At 41.2% G+C, this 11,443-nt stretch overlaps 1 protein-coding gene across 3 annotated transcripts; it reads right to left on the minus strand.

Annotated features, from left to right (window-relative positions):
* Nucleotides 1-1,048: 1,048 nt before the first annotated feature.
* Nucleotides 1,049-10,797, minus strand: ctdspl2b (CTD (carboxy-terminal domain, RNA polymerase II, polypeptide A) small phosphatase like 2b). Of its 3 annotated transcripts, none has more exons than XM_035652037.1 (13): nucleotides 10,577-10,797; nucleotides 7,346-7,536; nucleotides 6,300-6,438; nucleotides 6,060-6,209; nucleotides 5,708-5,950; nucleotides 5,467-5,563; nucleotides 4,591-4,702; nucleotides 4,380-4,466; nucleotides 4,045-4,107; nucleotides 3,883-3,962; nucleotides 3,529-3,655; nucleotides 2,642-2,737; nucleotides 1,049-2,529 (listed from the first exon to the last, which is right to left on the minus strand). In XM_035652037.1, exons 2-13 carry the CDS (start codon nucleotides 7,511-7,513, stop codon nucleotides 2,464-2,466), a joined length of 1,428 nt encoding a protein of 475 aa, XP_035507930.1. In that variant the 5' UTR covers nucleotides 7,514-7,536; nucleotides 10,577-10,797; the 3' UTR covers nucleotides 1,049-2,463. The 3 variants fall into 3 exon arrangements, with proteins under 3 accessions (XP_035507930.1, XP_035507929.1, XP_035507928.1); XM_035652036.1 differs by lacking the exon at nucleotides 10,577-10,797 and adding an exon at nucleotides 9,795-10,104 and having other exon boundaries at nucleotides 6,300-6,432; XM_035652035.1 differs by lacking the exon at nucleotides 10,577-10,797 and adding an exon at nucleotides 9,795-10,082.
* Between the last annotated feature and the right edge of the window lie 646 nt (nucleotides 10,798-11,443).

Here is an 11,443-nt window from a genome sequence, read left to right on the forward strand (position 1 = left end):
GGAGGGGAGGGGAGGGGAGGGGACTACCATGGTGGGACCTCAAGACATGTTTCCTCTTCCATGCACACTGTTCTTGCCTCCTCTTCAACATGTGAATGGCAGATATGGAGGTGCCATCCCTCCTCATTGATTTGTTCGAGTTGGTGAGGAGAGAACGCAACAAGGAATTCGGAAAGACACATGAGACTTCACCCCATGTACAATTTACATTCATAGTCTGGACATGTGCACTCACAACATTACGTTTGAGTAAACACCATTGTGCCCTGTAACTGTTACTTGAATACAAACTAATTCTAATTTCTGGAGAGCTATTAACTTGAAAAAAAATTTAAAAATAAAATAAAATAAAAAGGCAAAGGCAGGCGGGCGCTGAGCAGATGGGAACCATCTCTCAACAGAACCTGTGTTGAGTGAGCAGCAGGGATTGTTTGGGCAGGGCACAGCAGGATTCACCTGGCAAATTTACTCATGGGAGGAGTACAACTCAATGGAATCACAGTACACAACACATACAGCACACTGAAAAACAAAAAGAGGAGGGGTGGGTGTCTCTAGGTTTCAGTATCTGCGGCGCTTTGAGGTCTGATTGTCTCTTTCCATCTAAGCATTTTGTAGGGGGGCGAGAGCACAGGAAATACCACAGGGGAGAGAAAGAGGTGGTGGGGGCTTGTGAGGAGAGGAATCGCATGGCACTGTACAGGCAACCTAGACAAATCCAAACACTCACATTTGCTTTAACATAAAATGCACTTTGATTTAAAACTGAGCAAGAACTGAAACAAGTTCAACAATGCATGCCAAATTTTCACAGAGATTCAAGTTAACTCTTGGGGGTGGGGGGCTATGACAGAAGACAGCCTTGTACGACTGACAGGCTGACTTGAGCTTCATGTCTTAGGTTCAGGCTCGTATGCCAACGCAACATCTACATCTCTGCCTACTGTTTTGTCTCACTGTTAAATTAATTTTTGAAACAACGGAGGAGTTAAATGTCAGTTTGGCTTGAGTGTCCAGGCTGAAGTCGGGCAGATACACATTCATATAGTTACCATTCTTAAACACAAGGCTTCAAACTGCACTAAACATAAAAGCAAAAAAAAACTAAAGTTTAAAAGTACAAATTAAAAAGTATGAAACAGACAGGTAGAGGAGCAGTCAGTAAGGCTGACTGTTCAAACAGTATGTTGCTGGTGCCAGATATGGCTGGTACAGGGTCTGGCCGTAGGTTTCTACCATGAGTAGACTTCATGACACACTGGCAGAGATGTGCTACATTAGTCATAATGCTACTCATATAGCCATCAAATTACACATTGCAACTAAAAGAAACAGAGCTCGGATTTAGCCAGAATACTTGATTAGGAGTAAAAGACAATACTGGTTATAGACAAATGACAAATCAAATACCATTATTAAGGAAAGGTTAACGTTGACACGTCTCACTTTGAAAATGAATGCCCTCAAACCTTTACAATATGTCAGATTTACAGGTAAGAAGATTCTTAATCCTAACATTTAATTAAAGAGCCTTGTTGTGTCCACAGTGAAGCCAACATATTGATTTAAACCTCTATATGTTAGAACAAGAACAAACTATCCTTAATAGTCCTGGATTAATTCCATTTCATTTGACTATGCAGTGGACTGTCAGCATTAATATGCACCCATGTTCTAATAGGAAAAAGGCTTACAATAAAACTTACATGACCCCTTTTAAAATATCATATCTTACAAACAGAAGTAAAACATTTTGAAATGCTATCGTTTTTTCCTTTTTTTTTTTAAACAATGAAACACCAGTTTTACCAGAAAAAAACTGCAACCAACAATAGAAACTTGACTTAGCTACGGAGGAATGCATATGATTTTAAAGGCTACACGTTGTACGTTTGCCAAACACCAAATCAGTGAGTGTGTGTGTGTGGCTAGGAGTAAACATACACACATGCACAGATTGATTTACAGGCCAGTCGTTCCTGCTGAAAATGGTCTGTAGCCACAGAGTGTCGTTATTCGTCAGTGTCAACAGCGTGAGCACCAGGGGTTGGTTTGGGTTCAGGGACTCTGTCGGGGTGGAGTTCCTCTTTACCGGGTGGCGTTTTCACATCCACTAAACCAGCACCAAGACTTCAGGATTTACAATGGAGACATATCCAGCTCCAGTCAAAAAGAGGAGTCTACCTGGGCTTGTTCATAGTGTGTGTAATTTCATCTATACATTAATATTTAGAAAATTTCACCCAGATATTTAAAAATGTTTCTTTTGAAGTTTTTTTTTTTTTAAAAAGCAACTGTGGATTTAAAAACAAAAATTTAACCAAAAAGAAGAAAAAAAAAAATAAAAGGCTAAAATTTTAACAGTAATGGCAATGTTGTAGTTTGTAATCCAAAGAGGGGCTTTTTACACGCATGTTGTTTTCAGTCTTTTCATGTTGTCCCGTTCTGAGACGGTGGTTGAGTTCAATCGGGGGGCAACAGGTCGTGAAGTCGGAACCTCTCCCGAACGTGCGGCCGCACATCCTCGTTCTAAGTTTAGCAGGAAGGAGAACATGAGAGGAAGAGATTAAAAGAACAATTAGATCTCATTCACGGATGGGTTGCAATAGGTCCTATCCTATTGAACAAAAGGACATCTTACCATCTCAACCAACTTCTCCAGGAAGGGCACCAGCTTCAGAAGCTCATTGTCATTCTTGTCCATGAACCAGCTCTCTATGGGAATCCCATTGGACAACTGTTGGGACAAAAAAAAAAAAAAAAACATGTTAATTGGGATTACACAAGTTAAGTTATTCTATATACCCTAACCTGAACTCAAAAGTGCCTCTCCGTGTAAAAAGAGAACTGAAAAAAAACCTAAAATTATTAATATACCAGTTATTCCCACAGCATGTAATAGTTTAATTTTCTGGAATAAAGAACACCTCCACTAATGTCGGAATAAATCATAATCACCTTTACGAAATATAGTATGCAAATTCCGGGTAAAACAAGTCGTGGAATATCATGGAGCAAATGCCACATATACAATGAGTGAGGTGATAAGTCTAATAAATAAATTGATTGTAATAGGAGACGTGTCAGAATCTGTCAGGTTACAAAGATCAATCAACCACACCCTACGATTGCTTCAAAGTAATTAATCAGCAGCACGTGGTAATACAACAAAAGATTCTGAGGTTTTTCATTGAGGGAAAAATAGAGCCAAACGGCTCAGTCAGCCATAATCAGAGTGGGATGTGTGAGAAAGAAAACAAAACCTTTTCCAGTAAGACACCAGTTTGAAGTTAGTTTGATAATCATCACATTTTACCCAACAGAATCTGCATTGAGTTTAAAGTGTGTTGTAACCAGCTGTATTTGTAGAGAGATTTGAAGATCTCCGCCTCCTGTTGCCAAAATCTACAGTTTGAACATTAAAACTCAAAAATATTCTCCTTTGGCTGACTTTGTGACAATTCTTGATGCTTGTTGATAACCACATTACACAAAACCTCCCGTGTTATATTTTGTGTAGGTGTTCACCTGATATGCAAAGGCTTGTGGTGAATTGTCGATGATGATGGTCTTTGACAGATCTCTGCCCAAGATGTTGAGGTCCTTGATGTAGTTTCCCTGGACACAGACACAATGCTCACGAAACAACCTGTGTCTACAGTTACAGTAGGGAACGAAAGGAAAGAGGGAAGAGAGAGAAAAAGAATCAATCAGTGACACGGTCAGAGCAATCAATAATTCAGAAAAACCACAACACTGACACCTCAACAGCCATGCATGCCAACAATGGTGCTGCACACAGCTTTTTCAGCTCTACCTCCTTACATTCAGTCTTGCATCAGCTTTTGGGTTTGTTGGGTAATAACACAAAGAGAACCGTACCTCACTAGCTGCTTTTTAGGATCCAAGATGTTGAGAAGTTTGTCCGCATACACCTTTTTAGAGGCTGTGAAAAGAATGATCTGGGAAAGGGAGAAAACACGGTTAATTTTCCAACTGGCTCCAATCATGATTAATTAACAGGAGTAGTCAGGTTATATTTACCTCATAGATTTGAGACATGCGTTCCAGAAACTCTCTAAAGAACGGCCTCAGGCGCACATACACCTGCAAATGACAACAGACCACTGGTAAGCAAACACTTATGTTAAACACAGATAATGTTTACTGCAGGAAACCAGAAGTAAATCAAGTACAATAACATGTCTTATCGAAATATTTCTCATTTTGTCTGTTAAATTGGACAATTGATTAATTGATTAAATGTATGACAAGACTCTTTTTGTAGTACATCTCTCTACATGTAAGGCTTTTTAGACTTTATCTCCCTCTAGTGGCATCACCAAATAAAGACATTCCCGTAAGACAGCACTTATTACCTGGTAAATGACATCTTGAAAGAGGACAGGGAAGGTAAGTGCAGCATCCTCCAGCTCATTTAAACTGCAGTGAACCAACGTTTCATCCTAATGAACCCCACAGAAAAATACAAAGAAACTTTTGAATTTTACAGCATCTTCCAAAATGTATATTGGAAAATATACATTTCAATTAAAAATAAATAATTTGTTGTTGTATAATATAACTGACCAGGTCTAGGACCAGGGAGAATTCAGGCGTGCTGCGTGTCTTCAATGGCAACGCTGGCTTACGAGTGAGCTGCTCTTCTGTCAGTGGAGGGACGTGCTTGATGAAGAAATACCTACAAATCAAAACATCATACATACTTCAAGTCAATTTAACCATTAGTTTAAACCACAACGTTCTGAGTTGGGCTGCACAATATGGTAAAAAAAACAAAATTTAGACAGATCTGATTCATGATTAGTGAGAATTTCCATTTTCACTGAAAAGAAATCCAATAAAAAATCATGATTTATCATGATGATGACATCTGTTGGGGTCCGTACCAAACAAAAATGTTTTCTTACATCTGGAGAACAGGATTTGTAGGCCAGGGCAGCTTTGCAGCACTTCATTATAAAGCTGTTCTGTCACACATTTTACCTTTAGCAAAAAAGCTTCTGCGATTTGGATATTTCACTTTGCCATATTGCGATGTCACTGACGCTTCAATTAATTGTGCAGCCCTAGTTCTAAGTGGAATATCACAGTTTCACAGAAATGGATGTGACGGTAAACTTGCAGCATACTGTGCTGCAAGTTTGTTAGATTTCCTGTACAAAGACTCACTGTCTAGTCTGCTGTTGGCATGGTTGTAGGTCAGGTTGGTGGGCTGGATATCGTTGTCTTAACTTTAGTTTTGACTTGCTCGAATCAAATATCTCACTGTGCTGCAAACAATGCCCCCATTTGCAGGAAGTAACCCACTTTTGAACCCATGTCTTGCTTATCCCACATGCTTGGTTAAGCAATCCCACTGCCCTTTGGTTTCCAAATATTGGCACTTTGGTTTGGTTGTAAATTCTGTTCAACAGGGTTTGGCCACAGGACTGTTTTACTCACGGGTCAAACACTTCCCAGTCTTCCTCATAGGATGCCTCTGGTGGTACTGCAGCAGGAGGAGAGTCCACATATGCCATATCTGGACTGGAGCCTGGAGCTTGGACCACAAAAATAACAAGATGAGAAAAAGGAATATGAAATTGCAAGCTAAGCAGATCCAGTGATTGTCACTTCATTAGTATCTCAACACGAAGTAAACCTTTCAATGCGTCAAACACATTTTCTTAGCTTCAGTATCTACCTGTGAGGGGTGGAAGGTCAGCATCAAGCTCTCCCTCCACGGCTGTGGGAGATACCTCGGGGATGTGCGGAGGTCGCAAAGGTGGCAGCTGTGATACACTAGAGTAGAAGTTAGTGGTGGCACACACTTCCTGTGTGGATGTGACTGTGCTGGTGGGCATCTCTACAGGCTGCTCCATTTCTAACTGCTTCACTATCTCCTCTGCCTCCAATGCCTGGTCTGGAGAGTCTGAGCCAGAAGAGGCTGAAAAAACAAACAGAAGAAGGCATTGAGAGAATTTTTAGTAAGAACATGTCAAAAGGAAACTAGTGAGGGGTTTACGCGTCAACAGGCTTCCTCTGGGTCTGATTACCATTTTTAGCTGGTGAGAAGAAGTTGAAAACAGGGGAGAAGATGGTCCCGAGAAGGGTGGTTCTGGGGGGGCTGGTGGGCACCTCAACGGCCGTCGTCTCCTCCAGACTGCCATTGGGCTTCTCCTTACTCCTGTCATGATTGGTTGCCTCTGCAGAGGTGAAGTAACAGGTTTAGGAGAGTTTGCAGAAATAAGTGACAAATGAAAACTCTTTTTTTTCCCCCTTTGAGTACTACTCACGTCCATTGAGGGAGCCTCTCCTTCCAACCCTGCTGATAGTCTTGCGGGGGTTGTTGGTGTTCGTTGGGGTGGAGGTGATCAGGTTGTTGTCCACATCACAGTGGAGGCGTGTCTTCTTGGCTGGGCTCTCCTGCTGCACCTTAAGGAGATAAGACATCATGCAGTAAAACGGTTGCAAATAAAAACTGTCAAATAGATTTTTGCCCCTAATCTCTGTGTGATTTTGGGCTGTCTAAGATGAAAGTAGACAACTGTGAGAGAAACATAGTGAAATCTTCCAGATGACAGAGACATAAAAAAAATGTTTCCTTTTCTAAATTCTGAAATTTACGACTAAATTCAGTCAGTCGAACTACTGCCATGACCTGCATCTGAAAATCAACCAGTGTGCAGCATAAAGAGATTTTACGTTTTATTACATTCATCTTACAACCTAAAATATCAGTTATCTAGTGTAGAGATACCATAAGATAGCCATAATAAAAAAGGGAGAAGTTTAATCCATCTTTTAATCCATCCATCTTGTTAAGGAACAATAGATACAGAAAGGCATGAAAAACCTGAAGATGTACGCTACAAGTTTTAAATCAGGAATTAAATGTAGGGATTACCACAAAATTACATTACATAAAAACATCAAAAAGCCCACACATCTTTCCAGAGCAAAAGCTTCTTTTAGCCGCATTGACTTTTCCACTTGTTACTACCTCCTGTCCCTGCACACCAACTCTGTGAGCCAGAAGCTAAAATTAGAACCGGGTCCGGGTTCTCAGACAAGCTGCTGCATTCCACCAGACATTTCTTGGGAAACATGACACTCTGCACCAAGAAACACTGTATTTAACTCAGAGACCTGGAGAACACAGTGCTAAATACTGTTTTTGTTATACAGAGAAGTGCCAAAAAGTTTAGGTGACACGGTTAAACCAAACACAGAGGAGAAGGCGACAATATATCAATGCTCCCAGAAGGGGCACCACACTCATATTTGCATTGAACTCAATTAAAGGGCAGGGTGGTTTGATGTGATCATAGGAGGCAATTACCTTGACAGCATTTCCTCTGATGAACTTCTTGATGGTCGAGAACAAGCCCCTCCCACCCGTGGAAGGAGGGTCCTCTTCTACTTCTGAATGCCTCCGCTTGGTACGAGATGGGCGGCTTGCCAGAGTGGGGTTCGGTTGCTGAGACGCCTTACGCATTCTCAGCCTCATTGTTTTAGCAGTCACATGTAAGGCTGTAAATCAGACATGGGGAAAGATGACAGACACAGAAAAGAGAGAGGAAGGAAATCATTATGACTGTACAGTCAAGGAAACACATTAAAAGCAAATACTAGCGGTTAAGGTGGACAAACAGGTTGTTCGAACTGTTTAACAATGAATACGTCTATGCGGCGCATCTATCTGTAGTGTACTGGTGCGTGTTCTGCCAACATCTGGATGCATTCAAGATCCCATTTCACTTACATCACAGTGGATCACGGCAGCCACAGCTGGCTTTACTTCCATTTGTACAGTGTTTTTTTAAAAAAAGAAATAACATTACCCAGGGTCTTACTATACACACACACACACACACACACACACGAGAACTCCCTTTTATTATTAGCTACGCACATACAAGATCAATGTTTACGTCAAGACAACAAAGCACGGTGACTGTAAAACTCTTTATTCTCAGCGTTGTCCTCGAGTACAAACAGGGAAAACGTAAAAACTATTTCACAGGCAACACAAATTGTCTGTCAGGCATGCCAGGCCCTTGCGCTTACATAACAGCAGCTGGCTTAAAATGTGTCTGGACATATCCACAACCTGTCAGGAACCATAAACACACAATAGCACCCTCTCAACACGGTACGTCTAACATACTGTAAATGCCCCTCACTACATCTGCTTCGCATTTACATGGGGGGTGTATCCATGAGGTGTACATGCTGTTGCTCAATCGTGCACTGCACACACAAAAACACAGTGTCAAATTAATGTGCAAATCTCCAACAGTGGATTCGCATGAATGTCAATGTACTGATAATTCAAGGATACACTCATTAACTTTATTATAACATACAACATGCAGTCAAATTACTTTATTTTGTTTCATTTGGAGGCGCAGCTTCACTACAACATATAGAGAAGAGTTTACAGTACAACTCCAGATGAAAATGACAAACTAGTTCCTCAAGACTCAGTAGTCGAGATTTTTTTAGATCCTTTCAGAAAATACAAACTGTATGTCCTGTAACTACCAACCAAGGCGGCTGTAGGAGAAGGAAGTTATCTACCTGTTAACATACAACCAAAACAATCTACCATTGAGATGTAGCCATCAGTGCAGACGCTGTCCTCAATAAATTAATTAGATCTGTATAAAGTAACTCTGGCTCATGTTACTTCTGCAGTTCAGTGCTGCACTAATCAGAACATCAGTATTGATGATGGTCTCCTTGTTTGGTAAATATCCTCTTCATAATGTCTAACACTTTCCCCCTTTTTCTAACCAATGCACCGACAGTTCAAGCTGTTATTTGACATCTTGAGCCAAAACATTTACCACGAACCCTCAGGAGAAGAACTGACTGATGCTGCAAATTGGTATTATTCAGGAATCTCTTTTGTATGAGATTAACCCTGTAATGTGATAAAGTCTATTATACATAGATATTTTAACAGAGGAGCTGTTCCAGGAGAGATAACTACATTATTTAATGCTATTCTTAGCCTGATCCTTCATCCCGTGTCTATTCTTATACACCGCATAATGTCCAACACATCAGGTATTTTCCTGTTGCTGCTAAATAATAAAAAAAAAATAAAAAAACGACGTGTCTGTTATATTCACTGTACGCGTTCGCGGTTCGCATGTCAACAACACCATAGCTGCAAAAAAAAAAAACATCCACCTTTTCTAGGCAATCGCCCACCAACCATAACTCATGCACACAGCTAGGTACGAGCAAGTGAGCGGGAAATAAGAACATGCATGCTACTGAGACTGTACGGGCGAGCTAACCCAACGCTAGCCATGGAAACACTGGAGAAACAAGCGAGGCCCTCCCGACGAGCCTGTCCTCTCCACAACATTTACTCCTTCGCTAAGGTGAACCGACCGGCTGAACAAGTGGCTAGAGCACGTGTGGAACAAATACAATAAAACACACATTTGGGAAAGGTTAATGACACACACAGCTGTTGTTTTGCTTCAGCTGTGCCGAAATCAGCGTTTGTAAAAGTTGCACAAACATAATCCCGACTGGCCAGTTTGCGTTGCTGCTAATGAAGCTACCGCTACCTGAACTACAAGAGGTCGTGTTACATGTTACAGGTTATAAATGTGTGTAACATTACTTTGTACAACTACAGTCTGTCTCTTTTTTTAAAGCAATGTCAGCGTACACAAGTGGCGCCGATAGGAAACGCCACACTGTTTATACGACTCGACATTTACAGTCGGTAGCATTTCAACACGAAGCCCCAAACAGGGCTAACTCACCGTCAGACAACCAGCGCGGCATCGTAACTTGAGTTAAATCACGTTAAAAATACGAGTTAAAGTAAAAAACATTAGTTGGCGAACAGCCGAGAAGTTTTCCGAGCGGGTTGACTCGACTGTCTCCTCGGATTGTGCACATTGTTTGAAAATGTTGGCGTTATTTTCTGACAGCGAAACTCGCCGAGACGTCGTTAATCACAACAGCGAGCTAACACAGCAACGATATCTTTAAACCAGCACAGTCGATGAGATTTCATTCACAGACTGAGCTGTACGAGCCCTGTCTGTCCGCCTCAACACACACTGGAGGGGTGTGAAATAAGAAAACACAACACCAGCTGGTTAATGTTAATTAAAAAATTTTTTTAAAAAAGCGAAGTTGTGTTGAGGAATGCCAATTTACCCGTTAGCATCAGAGCTAGTTAACGTTAGCTGCCCGCTCATTGTCTGAACGAGCTGCAAACATCTCCACTGAGTGATTCATGTTTTATTTAATCGTTCATTTAATGGTTTTGGTTACAGGAAAGAAGGAGGAAGCTAAAATTAGATACGGCGTCGAGTCCACCGGGAATTAATCGGGTCCGCGGTAGGCCGTGTTTTAGCTTAGCACAGTTAGCTTAGCGTCAACCCTGCCTAGCCTTCTTGAAAAACTGCTTCGGGCAAACAGATGTGCACAGACAGGGAAGGAAAATATTTATCCTGTCGTTAGCCAACATTACACAAATGCACGGAGGGGAAGGGAAAAAAAAAAAAAAAAAGGTTGGTTAACGTTATCGACTTACTTTACGGTGATCCGCAGTATCTGGAGATAACGACTCAACACCGATGAACCATCACAACACACACAGCGGTTGTTTTCGTGATCTGATCCGACTTTTCTTCTGTTATATATCTTCTCAAGGGCCGTCTCCGAAATGACACATCGTTGTGTTACCAGGCGCCATTTCCCGCCTCTGCTCAGTCTCTCCGAGGCAGATACCCGTATGGGACACAGACACACCCCCTTACCTCTCAAAAACACCAGCCACAGTCTGCAGCGAACACTTGCTTCTGTCTTCTTACAGCTTTCAGGAAAGGTAAAGGGCAGTCTGTGTGTGGCTGCTCTTTTACGAGCAAGTGGTAAGCTACTGGATATTTAAAAGGGTATTTATGGTTCTTAATATAGGCTACTGGGCAGATGTTTTATCATTACTAAAAAGAAAAACACAGGATATTACAATTATCAACCAAAGGCATTCAGGTGCCTATAATTACAAAATACCTAAGTAGTTCATTCACGACTGGTGGCAAACTATCATTTCAACCCCTACATTGACTCTAAAGCACTATCACAACTGAGAAATGACATGACGCATCACCTTTAATTAAATTAAATTACATTCAATGTGCCTTTCCATGAGAAATCAACTTTCCTGGCTGCACAAACAGAACTGATTTCATGTTCACGGATTTCCCTAAAGGTGAGGAATTAAGTTTCCTCAGTACAAATGGTAACAGATCAACTACAGTATGTACAAGAGAGACCTCAGTAATGGAAGCATGTGTACAGTATGTCAGTTCCATATGTGCTTGGTTAATCTTTGCACACTGCAGAGGATACTAACATTGCTCTAAGTATTGCTTAAGCATCAGTATTTTGCTCAGTTTGA

This window comes from Morone saxatilis, unplaced genomic scaffold (genome assembly GCF_004916995.1).
Source record: "Morone saxatilis isolate NCDOM2014 unplaced genomic scaffold, NCSU_SB_2.0 Contig11, whole genome shotgun sequence".
Lineage (NCBI taxonomy): Eukaryota > Metazoa > Chordata > Actinopteri > Moronidae > Morone > Morone saxatilis.

Excerpts from the sequence above, each read along its gene's own strand:
- ctdspl2b (XM_035652035.1), bottom strand. The coding sequence starts at position 9,816 with ATGCCGCGCTGGTTGTCTGACG. Across the intron at positions 4,703-5,466 it reads GACTGGGAAGTGTTTGACCC|GTATTTCTTCATCAAGCACG; the intron begins GTGAGTAAAACA and ends TTTGATTTGTAG. Across the intron at positions 2,530-2,641 it reads TGGAGAAGTTGGTTGAGATG|AACGAGGATGTGCGGCCGCA; the intron begins GTAAGATGTCCT and ends TGCTAAACTTAG.